This window comes from Xenopus laevis, chromosome 9_10S, assembly GCF_017654675.1.
Source record: "Xenopus laevis strain J_2021 chromosome 9_10S, Xenopus_laevis_v10.1, whole genome shotgun sequence".
Lineage (NCBI taxonomy): Eukaryota > Metazoa > Chordata > Amphibia > Anura > Pipidae > Xenopus > Xenopus laevis.
Genome location: NC_054388.1, coordinates 57,837,377 through 57,865,277, shown reverse-complemented (window position 1 = coordinate 57,865,277; position 27,901 = coordinate 57,837,377). Strand labels below are relative to the sequence as shown.

The 27,901-nt window shown below is 37.3% G+C and overlaps 1 protein-coding gene across 3 annotated transcripts in view; it reads left to right on the top strand.

Moving 5' to 3' along the window:
* Window positions 1-1,787: 1,787 nt before the first annotated feature.
* The window catches only part of gtdc1.S (glycosyltransferase like domain containing 1 S homeolog), a 151,447-nt gene continuing 125,333 nt past the window's right edge, over window positions 1,788-27,901 (top strand). Inside the window, exons 1-2 of one of the 3 annotated variants that reach the window (XM_018237592.2) lie at window positions 1,788-1,927; window positions 2,490-2,701. In XM_018237592.2, coding sequence (XP_018093081.1) covers window positions 2,520-2,701 — 182 coding nt within the window. In that variant the 5' untranslated portion in view covers window positions 1,788-1,927; window positions 2,490-2,519. 3 annotated transcript variants of the gene reach the window in all.

Below are 27,901 nucleotides of genomic sequence, written 5' to 3'. Positions count from 1 at the left end.
GTCCGTTGAGCGATTGGAACAGTAGACAAACTGCAGTGGTTCCAGAGATGGTGACAGCAGGCCTTTGATGTATCTCATGACCAGCCTCTCGAAGCACTTCATTATGGCGGATGTTAGTGCAATAGGTAGATACTGCTTTTTTTTTTTGTAAAAAGATTATCATACCACATGAGCCTGCAGCTGCTTCTACTATAGCCTATAGTAGGAAGGGCTTAATTACTAACTTCAGACCCTAGTTTGGTCTTGTATGGTTTTTCTCTACTTGAAAAATGCTAAATCAAAGCCTTGAACTACTATTGTGGAAGTGTTGTCATGTTGCTTTCAGTCTCTTATTGCTGCCCTTGGTTGTTCACATGCACAACAAAACCAACACCTCAAATTTCAGGTTCTAAATCCAGATTTTGCTTTATTGTGAACTACCCAGGGCATCAAGGATAGCAGGGACAAAGTCTATGTGGCAGTTTCTACAATAGTACACTGGGTGGGTGCAGTTTTCAATGCTTTGGATCTTTCAGAAAGAGGCCACTAGACTGCTGTAGGCAGTATGGGTCACCAGGGCTACCTGGGAAGCAATGGGGTAAGAGGGATAAAAGAGATCAGCCTTATATAGTAACACCACTAATCCCAACGGGGCAAATTAGCAGTATCTACCTGCAATAATAGGCGTGTTATCCAGATATAATCTCAGGTACTATTTCACTTGTTTGAGGCCTTAAATTAGTGATTATAATCATTAGGGGTGCCTATCTAATTGCCACCCGGTAAGCCTTTCTTTGTCCTTTATTACTTTTTCTTATGATCATTATATGATCCCTTATAGGTGTCCAGCCACAACCCACTGAGGAATAAAGCAATCTCTGCCATGATTGACCAAGCACTTTAGTTAGTTTCCTATTTTTGGGCGACTTCAGAAAACAAAGCGCTCTGAGTGCCATCCCGCCGGCGATTTAGAGTCTAGCAAGGCGGGGAGGCAGTTCAGGGCGATGATTCGTCTGAAGAAGCGTTTTGTCCCCAAATCTTTTTGTCTGTTTCTGCCCTATCAGCACAGCTTATTTCTGCCTATTATATGGGGACCAAAACCAGGTAAACATTCCTTATTACTCTTTGGCCAGGCCAAACAAGAAACAAATCAGAACATCAGGATTTTCAAATTTGCCCTCTCCTTGAAACAAAGTCTTCAGTGCAGGGATGTAGGATACTGCAAAGGGATCAGAGGGCCACTATACATGTACACGTGTGACCAGCTTCAATGTGCTGCACACTTCTGGGCTAGGCAACGGTTTTTTTTTTCTTCTTTTTTTGCCCAAGTTGCTCTGTACCACATATCTGGGACAAGAAGCTTAAATACCCTCCACTCACTTTGAATCGTAACGGCCACAGATACATTGGGAGTAATTTATTAACACTGGGCTACCCATTGCATCCAATCAGATTGTTACATTCATTGTTCTACTTGCAGCTGGCTTCAAAAATCTAATCACTGATTGGTTGCTATAGGTAACTGCCCATGGGCAAATTTGCCCAGTGTTGATAAATGAGCCCCATTGTATTTTCAATAGCCATGCTGCAGACTGCAGTGACTTTAACTAAGCCCTGCGTCTAAAATAAAAACGCTGAATTAAAGGGCTGCTGTTCAATACAAGTTAAATCCTGCTTCCGGTGCATGACGTTCAAGTTTCAACAACCATGTGCGGAGAAGCGAAGCAGCTCCAACGCAAAGTTAGACATTTCCGCACTTCAAAACGTGGACGTCTCATAAGCGAGAGTTAGTCGAGGTCACGTATCTACGGACGCTGCTTCTGCCAATCTATTTCAGGGTACACCCTCCGCGTGACGTATACGCGATTGATTGGCTCTCACCACCGTGCCAGCGAATGACCCTTGATGGTGACGTCTACGCCGTCGACTTCGGGGAGGAGCCGCTGGTGTAAGGAGACGTAGTGTGCGCATGCGCTTTATCTTTCCTGTAATGTCTTTTGCTGCCTGTTTTTCTAGGGTGAGACATAGTATGTGCGGTTTGTGTTGCATTTACTCAGCCCTAGTGTACCCCTCACCTTGTGCCCAGTCAATTCACCTCGAGACGGCCAGATTTAAAGGCTCATAAGCTACAGCAGTCCAGCTTCCCTTGCTGATTATTAGTATAGTGTGTGTGACTGTGAGAACGAAGTTATCTATTTATAATACACAGCAACCATGAATTTGTGTCACATGACTCGTTCAAACTTGTATATCATATAATAAAAAAAAAAATACACCCACTGTTGCAAAATAGGATAGACGAGTTCTATGACCTGTATAAAAGCATTCAACCTGAGACATCCAACATTTAAATGGGCCACTGGATGCTGTAATTTAACCACAAATAAAGTACCATTTCCATATCTAAATAAATATGTGTATTTGTCCTTTTGCATTAATCACCTTGCACATGAAATTGTATCAGTACTGCATCAACTTTTGCTTTGTTCTCCTTCACTCACTGTGTTTAGACAAGTACAGAAGACGTTGGCTGGAGAGAAATGAGCACCCTGCTGCTAGTCGAAGCCTTCTATGGAGGGTCCCACAAGCAGCTGATGGACCTAATTAAAGAAGAGGTAGAAGGCTGTATTTTGTATACACTCCCGGCGAAGAAATGGCACTGGCGAGCACGGACAGCCGCACTGTATTTCATGCAAGCGATTTTACCCAGTGATACCTACAGGTAAGGATTGGGGGGCGTATGTAATCATTGGTACAACGCAAGACAACCAATGAGTAGGTATTGTTTGTAGTAAAGTTCTGAATGGTTGCTCTGGGAAACCAGATCCAAAACCAACCTTGTACCTAAGTCGAGAGTATTAACAAGGAAATCCTCTGACATATCTGAATAATTGGTAACTTGCGCTGTGAAACAAAGAACTAAATATGGGGTCATTTACCCTTATCTATTTGGTATGTTAGGGAAGAGGTTCCTCATCAGGCCCAGACTGGCAATCTTTGTGTTTTAGCAAATGCCAGAGGAACTGTTGTTAGATGCTATAGATAATCAGTATTTAGTGGGCTAGTTGTGGGCTGTTTTGGGCCTCTTTGTACTTGAAATGCCAGGGCATGTTTTGAATCCCGTTTCAGAACTCCTCTTCGTGGTTGTGGTTTGTATGCAGATTTGCTGGGTCATGCTCAATGCTCAGTTTATGATTAAATCTTGGGGGGCCTATTCATGCTTAGGTAAAGGTAAAGTGCATGTTATACTTGGGGGAAAGTTAGGCACCCCCAAGTGATTGTATTTCCTTACCTGACACCCCAGGCTGGTGGTCCTAACAGGAGAAAACTGCACCAGCCCGGGATTATTCCAGCAAGCACCACGATGTGATGGTCTTCCTGCTTCTTCTTTCATCAAATTTCCCGGGGCAGATGCATGCACAGTAGAAAGAAATAGCCAATTTATTAGTTATAGTTTTGTTTTTGGCTCTACTGCACACGAGAAGAAATAAGAAGCAGGAAGAGGCTTGCTCTGTAGTGTTCGCTGGAGTAGCCTCGTGCCGGTGCAGTTTTCTGCTGATAGGAGGACAGGCCCGGGGTTTCAGGTAAGTAAATAAAATCTCTTGGGGGTGCTGAACTTTTGGCACCCCCAAGTATATGCCTTTCCTTCTCATTTAAAGGTGTGGTTCATCTTTTACTTTTATTATGTTATAGAATGACCTGTTCCTAGAAACTTTGCAATAGGCCTTCATTTTTTTAAAGAAAAGTTTTTAAATGATTTGCCTTCCTCTTCTACATCTTTCTAGCTTTTATAATAAAGGTCACTGACCTCGCAGCCAAACAACTATTGCTCTGTTAGCTTACAATATTTTTATTATTGTTACTTTGAATTCCTTATATTTCTTTTCAGTTTCTCTCCTATTCATATTCCAGTCTCTCATGCAAATCACTGCCTGGTTGCTAATTAAACAAGACCCTAAAGGTGGCCATAAACGTTAAGATTTTTCTCTCCCTAACAACCGATTTTATTGTGATTCGAAAAATCCGTAAAAATTATTGTGAGGCAAGTGGGCATTGAACAATCGTGTGTCTGCCAATTTTTCACCCAGCATCATTCAGAAAATCGATCAGTGAGGTTAGAAGGTTTTCATCGTTCACAGTGAAATCTTTTCATTGTCCAATTATTTGCAGGGCCAGTGCCGTAACTAGAGGGGAGCAGGCCCTGGTGTGTGACGTGCAGCCGGGCCCCGCCCCCTTTCCGTACACAACGGATTTCACTGGTGAGCGGGCTGCTTGGGGGCCCTGAGGGGGTGCGGGCCCTGGTCCGCTCGCACCCCCTGCTCCCCCAGTAGTTCCGCCACTGTGCAGGGCCAAGCAGGCAGCTACCCACGGTTTTCCAGGCTTCAGCTAGACAATATCTCTTGAAATAGTCATTTTTGTTGATGGACAAATTGTACATTTAAAGTGGTGGTTCACCTTCAAACAACTAGTTGTCTTCAGATAGATCACCAGAAATAACGACTTTTTCCAATGACTTTTTATTTTCTATTTGTGATGTTTTTTCTAATATTGAAGGGTAAAGTATAATTGTTCACCTTCTGAAGCAGCTCTAGAGGTGGGAGATTACTGACCCTGTAAACTGTTCTAAATTGATACATTTAGTTGATACATTTCTTATCTTTGGGTTTCATAGTTGCTAATACTCCAGAGATGCTGCTGAGAAATGTATCAACTAAATGTTGAAAAATCGTAACAGTTTAGAGTCTGCACCTGAATTACTGAGCTGACAGATTCAAACGCCACAGACAGAAACATTCAACTTTAAACTTAGATTTTAGAAAAACAGTAAAAAATAAATAATGTAAAGTAATCAAAAAAAATCTTTATTTCTGCGGAACAATCTAAAAACAACTGATCTGAAAAAGTGTTTGAAGGTGAACAATTCCTTTAAACGATCATTTCAAGATAAGCTTGGTCCTACAATAACAAAAAGGTATTTTAAAAATCTTAATGTCTGTGGCCACAATAACATCTAGAGAGCTGTTGATTCCAGCTGCTGAATAAAAAGCGAAATAGCTGAAAAACGACAAAAATGAAGAAGAATTGCAAATTGTCTCAAAATAGCAATGCCTTTTAATACAAATACAGTGCAGTAAGAATAGTGTTTAGCAGTTCATTTACACTAGACTAAAGTATCCTGTATTGCAGATATCTCCAATAGAAACAGGGACTGCCACAGTATGCTCAGTATATCTAGGTCTATAAACCAGCATTTCCAAGCTTCTGTTCTGGGATTTTGGTAAAGATGCCCCACATTTGACCAATATCTATATTTTGTGATATGTATATTCTTGCATTTGGCATGAATATACATCAAGGCACCTGCAGCCACTGATTGTATTGAACCTCATCACAAATAAAACAATTGTAAAGAAACTCATAGTTAAGGTGACCATACACAGACAGATAAAGCTGCCGATATCAGTCGTTTAGACCAATTTGACAGCTTATCTGCCCGTGTATGGGGGCTTCCGACGGGTCTTACCGATCGATATCTGGCCACAAAATTGTTTTATTTTTACCTGACCGACTCGTCGGAGCCCCTTGGTGTATCGTTATCCGATCGTTCGACCATACGGCTGAAGGTTCAGATTACCCCCGATATAGCCATGCGTTAGTGGCATATCGGGGAAATATCTGCTTGTTTGGCGATGACGCCAAACGAGCGGATCTTTGAGTCTATGGCCAGCTTTATATACAACTTTAACTGCTATACATGTTTTGATGTAAGCTATTGACTCCATTTATACCAAGCCAGTAGCTTATTGGTCTATGTATGGTGCAAGACTGACAGCCTTGTTGGATAAGGTCTGCATTAGCATCTTGAACTCACTGATGTTGAAGTGATACCACTGCTTTAGTAAAAATGTGGTCTTTTATTTGCTCATGGTCTCTTTATTTTCCTGTGGTTTCTGAGGTTGAAGTCTATCAACCTTTCTAGTGAAACTCAGACAAACGCATAATTAGTCACACATACATTTGGTCAAAGATTATTCATGAATAAGATTAATATGCAGAGAAATGATTTTGGCTACAGTTGTCATGACTTCATCCAAGAAATTAGTAATAATCACATCTTTTTGTGAAAGTTGTGAAAGTTTCTTAGAGTTTCAGTTGTGCACGTATAAGAGGCATATTAGACAGTAAAATTTACTGGCATGTGCTTTTATCTCCCAGTCCTCCAGCATATCACAAGGTTATCTCCTTCTTCAAGGTCAGCATCACAAGACATACTGTGCTGCAGTAACAGACTAATCAAACATTACGCACAGACACACACCCTATTACTTTAAACTTAAAATTCATTGGCCTAATATAATCTAACTGTTGTAATCCTTGTACAATGGGGTTTTCTTACCTGCCTGATTTATATTTGGCGGATTTTCTAACCAGGTATCGATCTAATAGGTCATTGGGTGGCGCCAATACTGTATGGCCAACTTTTGTCCAATTGGCAACTTTCACCCTGTGTTGTAATTGTTACAGGAATCATAATAACCTGAAAGTCATATGACGTCTAAAGAAGTCCACATCAGCAATATCTGCATAGGTCTAATTTATACCCCAAGAGTATTTTGGGCAGGTAGCAGATGTCCTGATGTAAGGGACGGTGCTTCGTAGTGAACATTTAAATAAAACACTTAAGTATGCTGCTATACTGTATGTGAACATTGCAGTCATGGGTTTGTTATGCTGAATATACATTTATTGTTGTTGTACCTGTTCACACCTTATACAAAATGCTAATGGGGCACCAGCCCTGTGTCACTGTATATAGTACATTTTAGAGTGGTCCTGATTCTCCTGTCTCCTGCTCTGTTCTGTCTTCCCTATGCTCCCTGTGTGTGTCATACTTTGCCTGCTCTTTGTACCCTGTGTGTGCCATACACTGCCTGACCTATGATCCCTATGGAACATAAGACTGGTATTTGTTCTGGGGGTTTGTTAGCATTTGAAAATTATTGTTAGGAGCCCCTAAGGTGTTTAATCATATGCTGGGGTTCTGTATTATACACAGGGGAGTCGCCTACTCTGCCTACCCCTAGTTCCGGTCCTGATCCCTGCAGTGAGCACCAACCATCTGTTTTTTTTGGTGTGCTATTAATGTGGACATGGTTTTGCGGTAACATGGGTGTGGTTTTAAGTGGATGTGGTCTAAAACAGGTAGTGGCTAACACTGGCTTCCATTATTGGCCCTCCACCTGCTCTAGGGCAACACTGTATTATATTTTAATTGCTTTAAAGCAAATTGATTTTTGGTGTTCTTTTAAAGCAAGGTTACAGTCATAATATATTACAGCCACCCCTAGCATTTACCCCAGCCTGCTACAGTTTTGTGCTGCCCCAAACAGCGATCCTCTTTAGACTGGATTTGGTTTCCCCAAAAATCCTGGAACTGAGATCCTGGAAACACAAACTGAACCTTAATATCTAATATGTAGTACAGGTATGGGATCCGTTATCCGGAAACCCTTTATCCATAAACTCGGAATTACAGAAAGGCCATTTCCCATAGACTCCATTTTAATGAAATAATTCAAATTTTTAAAAATGATTTCCTTTTTCTCTTTTATGATAAAATAGTAGTACCTTGTACTTGATCCAAACTAAGATATAATCCTTATGGGAGGCAAAACCAGCCTCTTGGGTTTATTTAATGTTTAGATGATTTTCCAGTATACTTAAGATACAGAGATCCAAATTACAGAAACCCCTAGGTTTAAAATATTCTGGATAACATATCCTATACCTGTATATGTTTATTAATGCCTGATAAAACAATGGACTAGTGTAAAAATTATTCAAATTGTAGAAAAGATTCAGGGATATCTGTGTTTTTTTCAGACACATTAGTAGTCTGTGACTAAGTTCAGTTTGCTAAGGTTGAGACTATGTTACAACAGTAGCAAGAGGAGCAGATTTTACCCAGACTTTGGCCATCTGTCCTTGATGACCCAGACTGAGACAGGAAACTGCAATTGGCTTAAATGGTGTTCATTTTGATTGATGTTTCTGCCTTTCTCGAACAGGTGGGTTCAACATGCTCTCACATATCAGCTTACAGCTCACTTTAAGAATTGTCCATTTGCAGGTAAAAAGGTTATCCCGGATGGACCGTTAATGTTTCCTTTCATCAACATGTTGAACATTTTCAATAACTCTATTAGGCCTTTTAGATTTTAAGCCTATTTATATAGACATCTAGGCACAGACAAAAAAAGATCACTATATAGTATATACAGTATTGATGCCTGTTTGGTACAAGCAATTCTGAAAATCTTTACTCTCAAAAATAATCTCCAATTATGCCATTTTATATTTAAAGGGGCAATATACAATATTAATAAATATAATTTGTATTCCATCTTTTTTATTCTACAAGAGATCATAGATCTTTTATGTTTATTTCTTTTCAGTACTCTGTGCTCTTCACTACTCTTGGATTTTCCCTTTACAGCTCAAATACCATGTGTGATGTACAGGTATGAGACCTATTATTCAGAATGCTTGGGTCCTGGGGTATTCTGGATATAGACTTTCTATAATTTGGATTTTCATACCTTAAGTCTATTAAAAATTTATTTAAACATACATTAAATCCAAAAGGATTAGTCTATGAGAGATGGCCTTTCTGTAATTTGGAGCCTTCTGGATAATGGATGGATAATTATGCATCAACTGGCATTTAGGCAGATTAAAAAAAAAAAAAAAAAGAAGGTTGAACTTGATGGACGTGTGTCTTTTTTCAACCTTAATTACTTTGTTACTGTGTAATACATTTTTTACTTTGTACCTCATTAATATTTGCTTTCAGATTTTCTAATTTATTTAGGTCTGCTCAGAGACAAATTATACTGTTTTTGCATACATAATTCCAGGAATGGCCAACTTTTGGGCCTATAGACAAAGCCAAAATGCAGCTTCCACTATTATTGGTTTAACATTTAGTTAGAGCAAAATCAATTAAATTGAGTTGGAGCTACTATAGCTATAAAAGGGAGGGTCACATGACTTGGTGTTGTCCAAAATAAGACAGCAGGGATGCTTTTATAGTAATTTACGATGTAGATGCTGATTCCCAAAAACTAAAAGTTATTGTATTCAACATATAATTTCGTTTTCCTAGGTTTGTTTTAAGATGTAAGCTTAAATTGAATCCTTAACAATTTAGAATCTGTGCTTTCGACTGCATTGGTATATCCCAAAATTGCTTTCTCTCTATTGTTCATGTGCAGAACCTGGTGACTGATTGCTATTTTGACATAATTTAGAAACTGTCTTCTCTGTCCTTGTATCAGTCCTTTGAGCCCTGCCATTATCTCTTTTTTGTAAAAGTAAAGGCCAACTGCTGATTCCAAAAACAGTGAATTCCCAGAAATTGTTCCATAGGGTGCCATGAATTGAGTGAGCTCAGGAGGCCATGTTAAATTTTTTTAACTTTATGTATCAGCCCCTTAGTACATGTGAGCTTTAAAGATGCAGTCTACAGACTTGTTTATCCAATACTATTCTCTTAACCCCAAACAGAGCATAATGGGGGGTCATTTATAAACTCTGGGCACATTTGCACATGGGCAGTTACCCATAGCAACCAATCAGATGTTTGCTTTCATTGTTTTCCTTGCAGCTGGCTGAAAAAAAGCTGCCTGCTGATTGGATGCTATGGGTTACTGCCCAGGTGCAAATTTGCCCAGTGATTATAATTTTGCCCCAGTGTGTTACTTCTCTTTAAGATTGCTAAAAATATCTTATTAGCTAATGGAGTGTTATTTGTTCTTGCTGTTCCGTGGCACATTAAAGGGATACTGTCATGGGAATTTTTTTTTTTTTTTTCAAAATGAATCAGTTAATAGTGCTGCTCCAGCAGAATTCTGAATATAATACTGAAATCCATTTCTCAAAAGAGCAAACAGATTTTTTTATATTCAATTTTGAAATCTGACATGGGGCTAGACATTTTGTCAATTTCCCAGCTGCCCAAAGTCATGTGACTTGTGCTCTGATAAACTTCAATCACTCTTTACTGCTGTATTGCAAGTTGGAGTGATTATCACCCCCTCCCTCCCCCCCCCCCAGCAACCAAACCAAAGAACAATGGGAAGGTAACAAGATAGCAGCTCCCTAACACAAGATAAGAGCTGCCTGGTAGATCTAAGAACAACACTCAATAGTAAAAACCCATGTCCCACTGAGACATTCAGTTACATTGAGAAGGAAAAACAGCAGCCTGCCAGAAAGCATTTCTCTCCTGAAGTGCAGGCACAAGTCACATGACCAGGGGCAGCTGGGAAATTGACAAAATGTCTAGCCCCAGATTTCAAAATTCTGCTGGAGCAGCAGCACTATTAACTGATTCATTTTTTAAAATGACAGTATCCCTTTAAGTTATTAGTTTATTCTAGTTCTTGTGTTTTTGGATATTTCTTAACAATGCAGAATACATAAATCACAGCTGTCTCCAAATCTGTGTGTACATTGTTTGTAGGGAATTAGCCTAGGGTAAAGTAATTTAGCAACTGCAATCCTGAAAGAAACTGACTTTGCCTTAAGCTACTAGTTACCGCCGGAACCCTTGTTGGCTTTGGTCTGAAGGCTTTAGCCTAGATGTCCTTGTTCATATCAGTTTGCTCAGTTAACAGTAAAGTTGCTGTCTACTCTTACTATTTTTATTGTCCCAGGTGTCTGTGGGGAGACTAGTGAATGTAGCACCCAATTATAGACATAGACAGAAATGTAACATTCAGGGGGTTATTTATCAAAATCTTATTTTTTTTTCAGATTTTTTTAAATAAAAAAAATCTGGCCAAACTAGAATCCATGATTTGCCTTTATTTGTAAATAAAAAAAAAAAAATAAAAAAAAAAATCGGATCTGAGAACTTCCAATTTTTGGATTGTCACATGAAAAACCCACATTTATTTTTACGTTTGATGCCATAAAACCACGAAAAAATTGCATTTCCAGGAAAAACTAGGGGAAGACTCTTCATTTTTTGAGGGTTAAAACATCTGCCATTGACTTTTACGTGGATTTTTGATGGCATATTTTCGGATTTGGACTTGGAACAGCTTTGCAGTATAATAAATTGCAGAAAAATCTCGTCTTTTTTTACCCCCGATTTTTTTTTTTCACACCTTAATAACTAACCCTTTCAATATACATCTTTCTTTGTTCAAAAAATGAGGCATGATCTGCAACGTTTATTGCAAAAAATTATTCTAGCTCCTTGACATAGGCAACATTTCTGTAGTTGTGTTTTTCTGTTACTTGTTAGTTTAACAAAATGGAAGAAATATTAATTCCAGGAGGATGTTGGCATTATTCCATTAGAAAGTTTAATGTCCTTCCTTTTTCTCAACAGCTCTCTCAGTCTTTAAACCCGATGGCACAAGCAGACCATGGCTTGAAGTTTATGTTTCTAATAGCTCTGATAGCTTATCTCCTACAATAAAAATATACTTTAGTGTGTAACATTGTATACTGCCCCCCAGGTAACTGTTCATGTGGATAAAAGATATTATTTGTAACAAACTCTGGCCCTTAAAATAACCTCCAGGGTAAATGTTCAATTGTATTTACTCCCTGAAGTCTGAAAAGTATATTTTAAAGACAAAATGCAAGCTTGTGAAATTATTAGTACAGCAGAACATTAAGCAAAGTATTTGCAGAAAAACAGTAGTGAATAACTGGATTCATTCTTTAATCAGTGGTGGAACTGTACAGCCAATTTCTAACAAATATTTTTTTAAAAACAATGTAATAATTTTTAAAAGACTGTGAAGTTAAAAAGCGCATATTGTTATCATTTGTTCTCATTTGGGAGCTAGTTTATTTGTATTTTCCAAGTAACAGAAAAAAAAATCCCTATCTATAAAAATAAATTGTAATCTTTATTTAGTCCATGTGGATGTAGAGAGTTACATTTTTTTATCCACCAGACCTCTCTCTGTTTCAATTTTAACTCACTACCAAAATTCATTGTGATAATGTAAAGAACCTAAATTAAAAAAAAGTTGTCTTTGTTGAAAGATTTATGTACCCAACTGTATTTCCTTTGTGTGCTGCCCATACTACACACACAACTGACTCCAATGGCTTTCAGTTGCTGCTTGTTTGTGGGCCTTTCTGTCCGAAGCTTTAGTCTTCAACAAGTGAAATACATGCTCAATTGGGTTCAGATCAGGTGACTGACTTGGCCATTCAAGAATATTCCACTTCTTTGCTTTAATAAACTCCTGGGTTGCTTTGGCTGTATGTTTTGGGTCATTGTCCATCTGTATTATGACACCTTCCAATCAATTTGACTGCATTTACTGTAGCTGAATTTGAGCAGACAGTATGTCTCTGAAGACCTCAGAATCCATTCGGCTGCTTCTGTCGTGTGTCTCATCATTGAAAAACACTAGTGTCCCAGACCACTGGCAGCCATGCACACCCAAGCCATCACACTGCCTCTGCCACTGCCTCCACCATGTGGTATGCTTTGGATCATGAGCTGTTCCTTCTCCATACTTTTTTCTTGCCATCATTCTAGTAGAGGTTGATCTTGGTTTCATCTGTCCAAAGAATGTTTTTCCAGAACTGTGCTGGCTTTTTTTAGATGTTTTTTTTAGCAAAGTCCAATCTATCCTTTCTATTATTGATGTTTATGAGTGGCTTGCATCTTGCAGTGCACCCTCTGTATTTACTTTCATGCAGTCTTCTCTTTATGGTAGACATGAATATCGATATGCCTACCTCCTGGAGAGTGTTGTGCACTTGTTTGGCTGTTGTGAAGGGGTTTCTCTTCACCATGGAAATGATTCTGTGATCATCCACCACTGCTGTCTTTCATGGATGTCCAGGTCTTTTTGCGTTGCTGAGTTCACCAGTACTTTCTTTCTAAGGATGTACCAAACTGTAGATTTTGCCACTCCTAATATTGTAGCAATTTCTCAGATGGGTTTTTTCTGTTTTTGCAGCTTAAGGATGGCTTGTTCACCTGCACGGAAAGCTCATGTTCATGTTGTCTGTTCACGGCAAAATCTTCCACATACAAGCACCCCCCTCAAATCTTTTATCTGCTTTGTAGCCATGGAGGCAGCCATTCAAAGTTGAAAAAAGGAGAATGGCACAGCATACACAGCAGAAAGCAGATAAGTGCTGTAGCATACAATGACATTGTTCAGAACATATCTGTTATCTACTGAGTATTCTGTGCATGAATGTCTGTCCCCATGGCTACACAGTAGCTTGTTTATATAAACTATAGTTGTTCTTTTAAAGTAAACACACCAGTTTTGCCAGTGCAGGGCACTACAACATTGTATTGGATTTCCTTTAAAACACTTTAATTTTTTGATGTTACTGTTTCTTTAAGATCAAGCAATATATTTGCATATACATTCGCATCCTTGTGTATCATAAACCTCAGGTATCTGAAGAAGTCAACCCGATTCAGGGGCTTGTTCTATGTACAGGGGTGCTTACTTGCTCATCCATTAGGAAAAATGCTCTCTTCGTCCAATTTATATTAGACCTGAATTTGACCACCCTTAGTAGCTCTGCAACAGAGATAGAAATCTACCAAGTAATTGATGGCAATCTCCAAACGAGGAAGGTGGACAATCCTGTCGAGTGAAAACCAAATTGCATTGTAGAAACAGTCCTCTACTAAGGACCAAGGATAAATGTTTTCATCAGCAAAAGAGAAAACAAAGCAAATGGGAAATAATTATGTATTCACCTTTGCAATCCATTACACAAGTATAAAGGACAATAATATGTTGTTTGAGTATAATTTTTGACAGGATCTGTTGTATGTATGTTGTTTCTCTGTAGGTGCATCTCAGATATCCCTGTAGCACCTAATCATCCCTGTTTGTATGCTTTTTAAGCAATCTTATCAAATTATGAAATTGAAAATATTTTCCTGTTGCTTGATTATTTCTGTTCACATCCTTTTAAGACCATAATTAAAGGATTTCTCTAAAAGTGACATGAAACTGAGATGTGTCTAATAAGGACGCCATCTGTCTAGCTAAAATTAGCATGAAATGAATCAAATTAGCTGAAGGTTAGCTTAAGGGGCAAAGGTGGGATTGTTTGTGTAAAGCATTCTAATATCTGTACTCCTCACAGATTATAAAACATCATCCTTTTCAAGGGAAACTATTGACAAAAAACATTTACTAATTAAAAAGAAGTGTTTATATGCACTACTTGCTCAGTTTTTTCTGTTATGCAAGTCTTTTCTATGACTGCATGGGGGGGTGGAGAAGGTAATCAGTATCGGTGTACAAGGCTGATAAAGGTTCAGCATGTGATAATTTGGGCCTTTTTTGTTTGTTAGACACCAGTTTTTACAAACAGATCTATGTCGTAGGGCCACTTCTTATTTTTTTTTTTTCATTGACCCCATCTTTGAAAAAAAAAAAGAAAAAAAAAAAAAAAAAAGAGCCCTTATGCATACTATGTATGTTGAATGGAATTTAGTATAATCATATTAAAATTATATCTCTCTTTTATTATAATTTTTAATATTGTTGGCTATACATGTCCAGATCCGCTTGTTTGATGTGGATTGGTCTGATCTGATCATTGCCCTTAGGGCCAATGGTTGAATCATCCAGTGTGGCCTACGGAGACCCATTGGACAAAGACTATATCAACGCACCACCACGTCTGTCTGGATTTTCAAACCTGCAAGATTTTAGGCCAGATATTGGTTGGGCAGGCATATACATGCCAATAAGTTGCTGACTCTTTCTGAAGTAACAGTATCAGCCTTTATGTCAACCTTTCTACAACCTTTATACAACTTTGTATAGGTCTTTTATGCAACTTTATGTTAATAACCTCAAATTTGCCCGTTTTGTTCCCTGGCCCAAATAACATCTGCACTATAAACAAAGTAACAGTTTATTGTTTTGCCTTTGTAGTATTTATTCCATCAGTTATATTGGTGCATTCCATCTATAAAACCCCAGATTTTTTAATGACCTATAGATAAATAGACCCATGCTTGACTATGTGAGGTCATCATTGATCATCATGTAATAAGCTTCAGGATGCCATCTTCTGTTATAATATAATCTGTAGCTACGATTTCGATTTTTTTCTGTTCCCAAGAGGTTAAATATCAACATAAAGGGTGATAAATTTTGATTCTATCATATCATCATGGTTGGTGTGGTGCAGAAATTAATTGCAATTAAATGATAGTGTCAGTCTGATGTCAAGGTGAAAATTGAAGGTGAAATGGCATATGGGCTTCCACTTTTAGAAAGGGGAGTGTCTAAATATTAAATGAATATGTTAATGAATAACATAAGCTCAGCCAACAAGGTGTGATGGTGTTACCACAATGCCATTGAAGAAGTTATAGAACTCCACTCTAAAAGGTGTAAAGATCATCTTGCTGGAAAGAGGTGAAAATGACACACCAATGTCTTGCTACAACGTGGAAAGATGTAATTTCAGTCTGTCTTGTTTTTGCTAATGAGAGGTCTAAAGTCATTGAATGGAAGACACCTACAAATACTACCAATGATTCTGCCATTTAATGTTGTTAAAAACACCTACTAATTCCATGCCCTTGGGAGATAATCCATCCCTGGTTTTGCTCAGCAAAGTTATTGTGTTTTAACAAAACTGTCTATTGGAGCAAGCAGAATAAAGCAATTATATTCGTTCTGCCTCCAAAATATTTTCAACTACAAGAATGCCAGACTAACTGAATTGAAACAATATTTGCCTTTGTTTGGTTTAGAATCTGTCATTACCAGTGCAACTTGTATTTCTGTACACTTAATATAAAGCTTTCATATGAAACTGAGAAGCTACCTACCGATTGCAGTTGCATTGTTCCATTGCAGACAGCAAAATAAACCCAAAGAAATCAAATAGTGTTAACTCCAGTAATGGACTATTATTGAACCCTGCCATGTATACATTCATTATATAGAATAGAATATTTAGTTATAGTGTCAATTTGTTGTTGGTTGGGATTTCTGTAGAACAAAGGGTTTATTCAGACACACAGCTGTTGCTCATGAACTGCAACTCCCTGTTATCCCTGACCACCTTTTTGGTGTTGTTCAGTACTAACTCAATGGCTATAGTTTGAACACACTTTAGGTGTAATTTACTGAATTGCTTTCTCTGATATCTGCAACCTTGTCTCTGTCCACATTTGACTCTAACAGACATGATAATTTGTTTCCTTTTTACTATATATGTTGAATTTGTATTATGTCAAAATTAAGATATTATTTAGCAACAAAATGCAAAGAAATAGCTCAAACTAGCCAGGTAGTAGGGATACATTTAGGAGCTCTGATTGAATGTAAGAATAACATAACCACAATCTGCTTTAAAAGAGCTTAATTGTAAGGAAAGAATGCATATAATGGACTTGTAAATATTTGGGATTTTGACGAGGGAGACACAGGGCTAATTAGAATTTTTAGTTTTTTTTTCAGATAGGGCAGAGTAATTGCAGTATATAAATCACTTTTGATGGATGAAATCAAATCAGTATGTCGTTGTGTAAGTTAAGGAGCAAAAGCACAGCCATTGTAGGGTTTAAAGTAAGGCATACCATCCTTTTTTTTGTATTATATCATGGAAAAATTTAGAGATGTTCCTATAGCAGGGATTTATTAACAATACTTGGATACACTATACAGTACTATACTTTTTAGGACCAATTTAAGGAAACAGCACAAGGGTGGACGTGGGCAACAAAAAAAATTTCAAACGATATTCGGTATGTGTATTTTGGCAGATGAACCGACTGATATCTGCAGAAGACTTGGATATCGGTTAGCTTGATGATTGGCCCAAGCGGAAAATTTTTATCGGGTGCCCAAACATCAGCGACTGGAAAGTGCTGAATCGTCAGAAACAGGTAGAATTCTATTGTTTCTACCTGTCTGATGATTCAGCTCTACACTTCTGTGTTGTAACAAACAATCTTTCTTAGAAAGGACTTTTCTAGGAAAGATCATAATTATTACGTCTATGGCCACCTTTAGAGTGACACTGGCGAACTGAATGTGATAATTTTCACCTCAAATTTGAATATGCAAAATTATGACTTGAATTTGGTTCAGTATTTGGCCAGTCCAGAAGAAAAAACGAAAGTGTGGCAATAATCTCCACATGTGCTATTAATAAGGTACCAACTACCTCTCAGGTAATGTTATGGTGGGAGAGAGGTTGGGGCAGCCACTTCATGGATGCAGAATTGTCAGACTGGGGTGAGGAAATGGATGGACTTGGGAGTAAGGCAGGGACCTGGATGTGGTGGATGTGGGGATGGAGGGTATGAATGAACATGGGGCCACAATGGAAACTGCCCCTAACCACATTCATGATCCAATCTGTAAAAACCCAACCTACAGTCTACCTATCCAAACCACAATCTACGTAAACCCCACCCAATCCAACACCAGCTCCCACCCTTTTTGCCTGCTCAAATAGTTCTTTTCAGTCTCAGGGTTCCTAGATGTCACGTGACCCCTGACTACAGTACTCCCTGTACACCCCTCCCCTGATGACGGCCCTGAATGGGCTGGTCAGTTAAGCATACAAGGAGGTTAGGGAAGGACGGAGAATTAAAATTTACCAGAACTTATATTAACATACGTGGCTGATAATATTAAAAAATTAATCATGTCTCTTTGTCTTTTTGTCCAATGCTTTTATCCTCCACTAATAATCATTTGAAATAGGATAAAGGTCTGGAAAAACCAAGGGTATAGTGTAAAAGTCTGCAGCAAACATAATCATAAGTATAACATGGAACATGGGGCTGTAAAAGTTGCAAGTAACCTTACTCAGTAGAGATGAGGCTCACCTTTGTTTCCAATTATCGTACTAATAGTTTAAGGTAATACAATAAGAAAATAACATCTTTTTTTAAATTTTTTTTTAAAAAGAAGCTGAAATGCATTCTGAGTTTTAGCTGCTTATAATGTTATGTGCTCTTAAGTGGGCTATTTTCTGCAGATGGTTGTGCGGGGGCATGGTCTTACTATTCGGAAAGGCTGCGGGCTTTTACGTCTTTGGCCCTATCAGCCCTATACAGCTACTACTTGTGACAGAATCGCTGTGAGTAGCTGTTTTAAACTAGCATATCATACATTGTGACATCTCTACAGTATAAGCCTAAGGAGGCATATTATTTTAAATTCTGCATATGCAGAATTTAGTTGGTAAAAGTAAGGGTAAAAACTGCAAGCACAGTTAGATAAATAAGTACATACTTGCATTTAAAGTAAAACTACATGAAAAGCAATGCAAACATTGTAACCACAGATACCATTTAAAGGATATCCCCCCAGAACTGTTTTACATGATGAAATAATATATAATCCTATGCAACTATATAATCCTATGCAACTTTCGAATATACTTATTAAAATTCATTATTATTTAATGATTTAAAAAGTTATTTGTACATATAATTGCTGTATGCCCTTTTTACTCTCTGCTCTTATGGTTCTGAGACCAGAAACAGTGTTGCAGAAGCCAACTCATTTTCAGACCTAGAGTAGAACTGACTACTGCTACATTGTCTCAAGAGTCAGAAACAGAGAACAGAAAGGGATATAAAACCAGTTTCAATACCAATTACATTTATAATTAACTTGAACATCTATTGAATATAAATTGAAGGGTTACTGAGAACTGTGTTATCTTTCATTATGGGTATAGATCCCCTTTTACTGCATCTGGAATAAAATCTTGTCCAGCAACTAACACTGTGTGCTAATGTGATTTGGTTGATCAGGAAATCAGCTCATGTTAATATAAGAACAATCTGTTTTATAGCAAAACCCATACATACATGTGAAAAAAACAAGTGGTTAACACATAACCACTTGATTCTATGATAAAAATAGAAAATTAGGGTACCTAGAGTAAATACAGTAAAAGTTGAAATATGACAAATAAAGGTTTGCTTGGTTTGCTGATACAATAACCCATAGCAACCAATGAGAGAATAGCTTTTTATCACCTTCCTGCTGATTGGTTGCTGACGAGTACTGCAATGGTGTAAATTATTTTAGTGTTATTAATTAACCCCTACTGTTTTTATAACTTTAAAATTCTATTACTTTGAAAATGGAAGTTCCTTCTTCTACTGTAGACAGCTTTTTTTTAATCTTAGTACCTTATTACAAACATTTCTTGGTATTTTTCATGCTGGGCACTGTAGTTTTTGAATTTCTGATATAGAAAGGGATATTAAGTTTTTCATGTAGCATGTGTGAGAGGGGAATTGTTCTTGAGATAGCATTGGCAGCTCAGAGACAGGTACACATGCTTTCAAACAGATCTTTTCTTGTGTATTTATTTCACAAGGAAGTTTAGACAGAAGAATTAAAGTTCATATGTCTGAATCCTTAGTAAAGCAAACAACTGCAGTATTTCTGGCAAGGAATCTGGCATTCTCAATTGGGGCAAATTATTATAATACAACAAAATGAGAATGACTTTCAAAGTCCTTTGGAGATTCCCTTTGGTCTCCCAGCAGCAGCTTGGACTCAAGTCTTTACAGTTGCAGATAGTAAACAAACCTTGCTACCAGAGAATCCTGCCTCATTAGGAACAAATTCCCAAATAATTTCCAACAACAGCAGTAATTCCCAGAACAGCAGTAGTTGCTTACTTTTCTGTGCACAGCCGGATGAACCGGTTCTAAGGCCAGGAACACACAGAGCAGATAATCTGCTTCTTCTTCCTGTATTTTGTATGAAGGAGGAGAAAAGAGGATCCGCGTTAATGTGCTCCATCCTGTAGCTCCATCAACAGGCATGGTGTAAACCTGTGTGCAGCTACACAGAGCAGCTACTGGTGTGGAAGCATAAAAGTATGCAATTTTATACCAATATTCACTCAGTGTAGACCCACACAGGCCGACACAGTGCCTGTCACTGGATCGATAATAAGGAGTTAATGATAGTGGTTAGCTTCATGTACCCCTGTCCTTAGACTACACATTTTAATTACAGATAAGGATAATCAAACCTCGCACCTGGGCATGTACTCCCTTTCACAGCTGTTTTTCTTGCTTTGTAGAGGGTTCTGGGAGGGATAGCGTGACGTCATTTCATCACTTCGCCGATTTACGAATGGGCGCTGGTGTAATTTTTGGTTTTCTTGCTTTGTAGAGGGTTCTGGGAGGGATATACTGTACCTTCCAACTATGGGGGAAATTTACTAAAGGGTGAAGTGACGAAAATTCGCCAGTGTGATGTCATTTCGGCACTTCGCCGATTTTCTAACGGGCACTGGCGTAATTACACCATGGTGGAAGAGCATTGGTAGGCAAATTCACTAAGTTTTTGTTTTAACTGAATGTTACCTCTATCGCCAGACTTGCCTTCGCCACCTCAGACCAGGCGAAGTGCAACAGAGTAGATAGGACTTGGTCCAAAAAAAGTAAATCATTTTTCTAAATCACAAAAAACGCTGGCGTCTTTTCCTTTTTATTGGGTGATAGACTGAAAAAATTGTAAATTTTTTTTTGGGTACCCTCCTTCCACCTACATTTCCTTACATATGGCACATAAACTATACTGTGGGCTCATGTGTAGGGCAATATATTTTCTTATTATTATTTTATTTTATTAAGGTTCCCTGGGCTTGTGTAGTGTACTGTATTTGCTGCAAAATATATGTCCATTGTACTTTAACATCCCGCCGTATGCAAATTATCTAATGCTAGCGCAACTTCACTATGCCTGCCGTAGTAAAGCTAGCGCAACTTCTCAAGTATTCGGCGCCGGTGACGAAACTTGGCAACTTAGTGAATTAGAGTTGCGCCTGGCGAAGGTGGTGAGACATGAACATGTTTAATAATACAATTTTGAGCCAACTTTACACAAGTCATTCAGTGAGACTGCCTGGAAACAGAGGTAACATATACTTAATATATTTAGTTTAAAATGGCAAAAGAAAATTATGGGATCTGTTATCTGGAAACCTATAGACTCCATTATAATCAAATAATCCAACATTTTTAAAATTATTTTATTTTTCTCTGTAATAAAATAAATAAAACAGTACCTTATACTTGATCCAAAATAAGATGTAGTTAAACCTTACTGGAAGCAAAACCAGCTTTTTAAGTTTATTTAATGTTTATATGCTTTTTCTATTACTCTTAAGGTTTGAAGATCAACATGAGGGAAAGATCTGTTATCCAGAAAATCCCATGTCCCAAGCGTTCCTTATAATAGGTCCTACACCTGTATTTGGGAACTTCATGGGCACAGTTTATAGAGCAGGGTTGCTTATGTACCGCAATTATATAGTAGTACTTTGTTATTGTGTAAATATTGGGCTTGCACTTTCATAGCCTAAGCAGATTCATCTTTGTAGAAGATTGAGTCTAAGAGTGACTGCAATTTGTATAAATATACTAATGGGCGTTCACAGTTTAGGTTCTGGTAGGATCTGCCACAGAGATTCAGTCACCCATATGAATGAGGTTTTAAACACATCCCAGCTTGGAATGAGATGAGACATGCATTTAAATAGAATTTTTGGCAAAAGCAACCAAGCTTTTAGAACAAATTTGGCCAAGTTTTTTTTCCTGCACAGATGTGCTAAAGATGACATTATGCCACCAAAACTCTTATTAGAAACAGGAGAAATACAAAAAAGATTTAAAGGTTAAAGCTACAGGGAGAACAAAACATTTTTGCAGTTCTTGAGATAAATGGATGTGAGAAGTTTTGTATTTTTTGAAGTGGTCAATCTATTAGAGATATTAATTATCTTAATAATTTAACATCTCACAGTTCAGACTAGTACTGTTTTTAAAATACATGTTGCACTGTCTTATGCGATTAGTATCTTAGCTTGTACAGTGATGCAACACAGAATCCTATATTACTTATTCACTATCCACTTTTAGTAATTTTTAAAGTTTTCTAGTGTTCTACAGAAAAATATTTAATATGAAAACTTGGTCTTAATGGACAAATGTGTGTGTGTGTGTGTCTGTATGTATGTGTATATATATATATATATATATATATATATATATATATATATATATATATATATATATATACCAATTATCTTCAGACCAACACTCCCTTTAAAAAACTCAATTGTTTATTATTGCATAGTATCAATGCCCGACGTTTCGGTCCTCATTAGTACCTTTTTCAAGGATGGACCGAAACATCGGGCATTGATACTATGCAATAATAAACAATTGTGTTTTTTAAAGGGAGTGCTGGTCTGAAGATAATTGGTGCATACAAAATTACCATGCACCCCTCCTTTTGCTGAAGCTGTTTGCCTTGGAGTGCGGATACTCATTTGAAAGTATATATATTTTTTTTTTGAGGGGCTATGCTACTTATTCAGATGTATCTGGAATAAGAAAAGACAGAGCAAATATATATATTTTTTGTTTTCAGAACCCATCAGATGTGAATGTAATCTTCGTTTTAGCATAATTATACAATCATTTACTCAGCACGTACCTGTGGCCTTGAATGTCCTTAGCGAAGTATTTCTAAGACTGCTATGGGATGGAAGTGTTGGTCGCTAATTAGCTGGTAGGGTGTAATCAGCTGAGCTGGCATGAATTATTTAACTAAATAGCTAACGACTGGCATTGACTAGATAATACCATATAAAGATTTCTGACAGTAAAATATATGTACTAGGAAAAAAGTATTGACAGATATCTGGACAGCCTCTCCACAATGTACCATTACCCTTCTTATTGCAGAAGAGTACATGTGGCTTTCCTGATGGAGGCTTATATGACTTGTTTTGGAGATTGTGTTCACATTTTAAGGTTAGATGTTATTGTTTTGGTTTATGACTGGTTATTTGTGCTTTTTTGATGGTATTTAGGTTTTACTACTTTAACAATAGTTATAAGGCAAGGGTGCCAAACCTTTTTTTTTTTTTTGTAACTTAAAATTTTTATTCATAAAAATTACAGGCATAGTACAAGAAAACACAGTCAAATACGTATAATCTCTCGTAGCATAACAAAGTCATTATAGCATCGTTCACAATCAGTAGCTACTGTCCCAGCCTATTCACATGCACTATTACTGATGTAGTAACATAGTATATCAATATATAAGACATTTGAGAGCATATTTGAAGTCATAGATGCTCCAGTGCCTGTTGTAATAAAAACAATCAAACAAAAAGAAAAAAAAAAAAAAAAAAACCAAGAACAGGTTTTGCCAAACCTTTTTTTAACCCATGAACCACATCCAAATGTAAAAAGAACTGGGGAACAACATGAGCATAAAAAAAAGTTCCTGTGGTTCCAAATAAGTGCGGTGTTTGACAATTTGGTAGCCCCTATGTGAACTGGCAACGTGCAGGAAGTAGTACACATGTTTTTTAAGCAACCAAACGTTGCCACCAAGACCTGCTTTGAAGCCACTGGAAACAACATCCAAGGGGTTGGTGAGCAACATGTTGCTCGCAAGCTACTGGTTGCAGATGACTGCTATAGGGTGTTTGCTAGGGTTTTGAAATTAGGAATATAGATTTGGCATTGACTTTTTTTAGACATTTTTTTTAGCAGAGGTTGTATTATAGCAGCAACCTATTGCAAGTAATATTTAAGTTGATTTCTAGTCGAGTTAGAACAATGAAAGCAAACTTGGTTGCTGTGGATTTCTGGATTGGTACCATTCTTTTCCCTTGCAGAATTCAAAACAAAATAATTTTGTTTGCTCCTCTGCCATAATAGGGGAATGATGCAGTCTTTACAGAAAGATACTTATTAACAGGGCACCAGAGACAATGTAGAGGATGACCTGTGCATCTTGGGATCTCTAATATGAATGCATGCCTTTATTAACAAAGGACCCCTGTTATATTTTTTAAATTGTGCTAGCATTAGGCTTGCCTGCTGGCACCACTTTTCCCACAAACAGCTACTAGGCTACTAATATAATTTTGCAACCTGTGCTGTCACACTTGTCATCCACTTGTTTTGATTCACTCATGTGTTTTTAAGTGAGTTTGTACAGAGAACCTGCGCCTGTTTGCTATTGAAGATCAAAATAGGTACTCTTTTACAGGATATGTGAATAAAGGGTGCAAATGAGCAATAGTTATTTGTATATGTGGTGTAATATTGCAATCTAATCATTTAGCAATGGATCAAGAAAGCCAAGCTGGTTTCTATTGGCAGCCATGGTTTTTGGTTCTATGGAGCTGAAACATGCCCTGACATTATACCATTATCTTTTTTTTCCTCTTGGACACTAGCAGATTTTTTTTTTATGCCATTGAGAAGGCTAACGTTTATAGATATATTTAGAGGTGTTTATTTATTTATTTATACCCACCTTCAAGCTGTGCTAGATTGTCTTAGGGTTGTACTGAATTTCTGCAATATATTTATAAATATTGTCAAAGTAGCATCGAACCACTTAAGTAGAAATGCGGTCTTCATAGTAAGGTTTATTTCTTGAAAAAACATGAAAACAATTGAGAGATAAACTGTCAGTCTAAAGGATTTAGTAAGCCTCCAAGTGTGGATGTACCATTTGTAATTACTGCTATCCATTTCAGAGATTCTGCAGATAAATCCTTTCTTTGCAGGATTTCCTGGAGACTCTTTGTATTAATGTTATCATTATTTTCTTCCTAACCTATAATAGAGACTCATCTGGTTTGAGTCAAATCATTGCATAGCTTGGCGGTAGTTCTTTTCAAACGTGCTGCTTAGAACTCATTGAAGCCGAAACGACAGAGGAAATGCAAATCATCCTATCACACTGATGATGTACAGTGGCGTGATTGTGTAGCTGTACGTATGGCTCGTGGGCTGACCACATGAAAGGAGTCATTTAGAGACCAGATGAGCTGAAGCTGGGTTAAGTTAGAAAGTATGTGTGAGCTTCAAAGCTTGTAGACTACCATTCCTATTTAAAATAGAACGTTTTCCCTTTTTTCTTTATTAACAACACTCTTGCTCATGTGATAGGACAGAATTGTTTGAACCTGGACAAAAAAAAACAACTTCCTTACCTCTGCAGAAATGCTATATATGAAGGTGAAATGAATTGTCTGGCTGTGCTTCAAAGGTAGATTTCAGTAATAAAGACCTTGGTTTGGATTGTTTAAGGAAGTTCACACATGATATCCTAAACTTAATGGCATCTTTTTAAATCTGCTTTCTACTTAATACCAAGTATTGAAGCACTTAAAAGGGTGCCTTGTTAATTTAGCGTGTTACAGGGCCGTACTGTTCATATGGTCATTTTAGTTTTATGTTGTCTGTCTTTGCCTGCTATAAGCAAACTTAATGAATAGCTTCTTTATTACTTTGCCTAACTTTTGATCTGTTTACTACTTCTTGGGGTTTATTTATTAAAGTCTGAATGGCAAAAACTCTAAAAATTTGAGTTTCTTACTTTTTTCTGAATCCGAAAATCTGGGATCTCAGACCTGGCGAGGTTGTATATAAGTCAATGGGAGACATCCTGGAGATTTCCTAATCTGTGCTGGGTTTCTTGCAAAAATCCGAAGATTTTGTGGTTTTCGGGTAAACTAACTGGAATTTTATGTGAAAATGTATTGATAAATAACAGGAAATAACCTGTGCGGATTTGCCCAATAAATAAATAATGGGATACATTCAGATTTTGATAAATAAGACCCTTAGGGGGTTATTTACTTAACTCTGAATGCAAAAATCACAAAAAAAAAAATGTTGTTTTTTTTTTATATAAAATCGGACTTTATTAAACCTCGATGATGGAAAAGTCCAAATTGGAAAATCCGGCATCTCAGACCTGTCAAGGTTGCATATAAGTCAATGAGAGAAGTCCCAATGGTTTTTTGATGTGCGCTGGATTTCGTTCAATACCCAAAGTTTTCGGGTGAAAAATCCGAAAAAATGGTGAAAAATCTGAAAAAAAAAATTGTGAAAATCGGATGAAAAATCCAAAAAAAACCCCTGTGAAAATCTGATTTTTTTTTTTCCCACAAAGCAAATTTTTGGGAAAATTTAATAATACATAAGCGTAAAAAACCCGAGCGGATTTGATCGGCGTTTGTAGCAGAAAATATTGCAATGAATTCGGACTTTGATAAATAACCCCCTTAGTGTGTTTGCAGTGACATAGGCCCTTATGTTGGCTACTTTTTAGGACAAGACTAAAATAAAGATCCAATGGCAGAAACAATATGCAGTAACAGCCAGGAAAATCCTGATCACTTGATATTCAAAATACAAAATGAAAATACAGAGCTTAGTGGGTTTATTAAGTAAGGGGACAGACTGCAAAAAATTAAGCACTTCTCCATTTGTGAACAACAATGCAGCCTTTTTCCATAAATCCGATAAAATTGCATCTGCCAAAAATCAGCGTAACGTTTTTTGTGCCAGTGAATTAACCACATGCAAGTGTGTGGTTTAAGTTCAGGCATGACAAAACCGGCATTAGATGGATGGGTATGGGCATAACGTTTCCCACAAATAATCAAACTACTCTTTCTCTAAGGCAAAATTAAAAAAAGGACTGCAGAGCTATGCATACAGAAGCACATACACACTGTTATTTCTATCCAGTTTTCTATGGGTAGACCTTTCTTTGACAGCCTACCATTTTCATGTTCTGCCAGATGCTTTAGTAAAGTCTTCTCCATTTCCCAGTAATGATGTCGGGCAGTACTACTTGCAGTACAAAAGGAAATGGCCATTTCCCTGTAATTTATTTATCTTACCACACACGTTATATAGTAAAGTACTCATAGCATACAGCAAAATTGCATGCTCAGTATTCCTTCTCAAAAGTAAGAAAATAAATAGTAGCACACAATGGCCTGCACAGTTAGAAGCAAAATTAACAAAAAACCCACTAAGGGTTTCTTAACTATGGCCCTATATCAAAACACAGTAGCTGTATTAAGATACATAGCAAATGTGACACTTCCGTTGTGTAATGTAGCTCGTATTACTGCAGATGTTCCCTTCTATTTACATTAAATATGCTGTTGCTTATTCTGGATACTGGAGGTTGAAACAGGTTGTGCCGAGTCTGTTGCACTACATTTTTTTTTTTTTTTTTTTTTTAATTTAGATTGTAGAATCTGAAGGTTTCCTAGATGCACAAAGAATAATAACTTTCACCAAAGAATAGGATATAGACCAGTTGGTAGTGTGAAGGGGATGTATAATCAGAAAATTTTAGGGTTGACAATTATTGGTGCACAGAGACAGAAGTTTGTTTAGGGGGAGTGGTTTCCTGATCCTATACATATTGCCTACTGGATGTAAAAGTATGAAGTAATAATCTGTAACTCTATTAGTGTTATGTGAGTTGCATGTGTTTGATCTCCTTTCTTCCTTTCTGTACCCCCTCCCAATGACTTTGTTTTGGAACATAAATACAAAACAAAAAAAAATTGTGCTAAATCATAGTTTGCTGTTAATAACTGCAACAATAGAGATTATGTACATATGCATAGATAAATGAGAGTTTAGAAAATAAGGATGTTACGAAATGTTCTTACTTTTTGGGTCCATTTGTTTTTCATTTCAAAGACAAGGATATGAATTCCACAATCACAGATTTAAGCAGATACACGTTTATTCTGCTACATTTCAACAGGTCTTAGTCAAGGCATTTTAGTTTGTCACCAGGTCCAAATCACAATAAAACATTGTTTCCTGCTGGGCTAAAACTAAAGGAATCAGACTTAATTTAATGTGGCTTAATGATCCTATACAGTATTTGTATGCAAAGAAATGTGTGGAAATAGATATTGGCAGATGCATAGATGCAGATTTGTTTTAATGCCATTTAAAGCATTTAATGTGAACATTTTCACAAAAAGTTTACAATCTATCGCATGCACTATAGTCTGCTTTATTGGGAGCTGT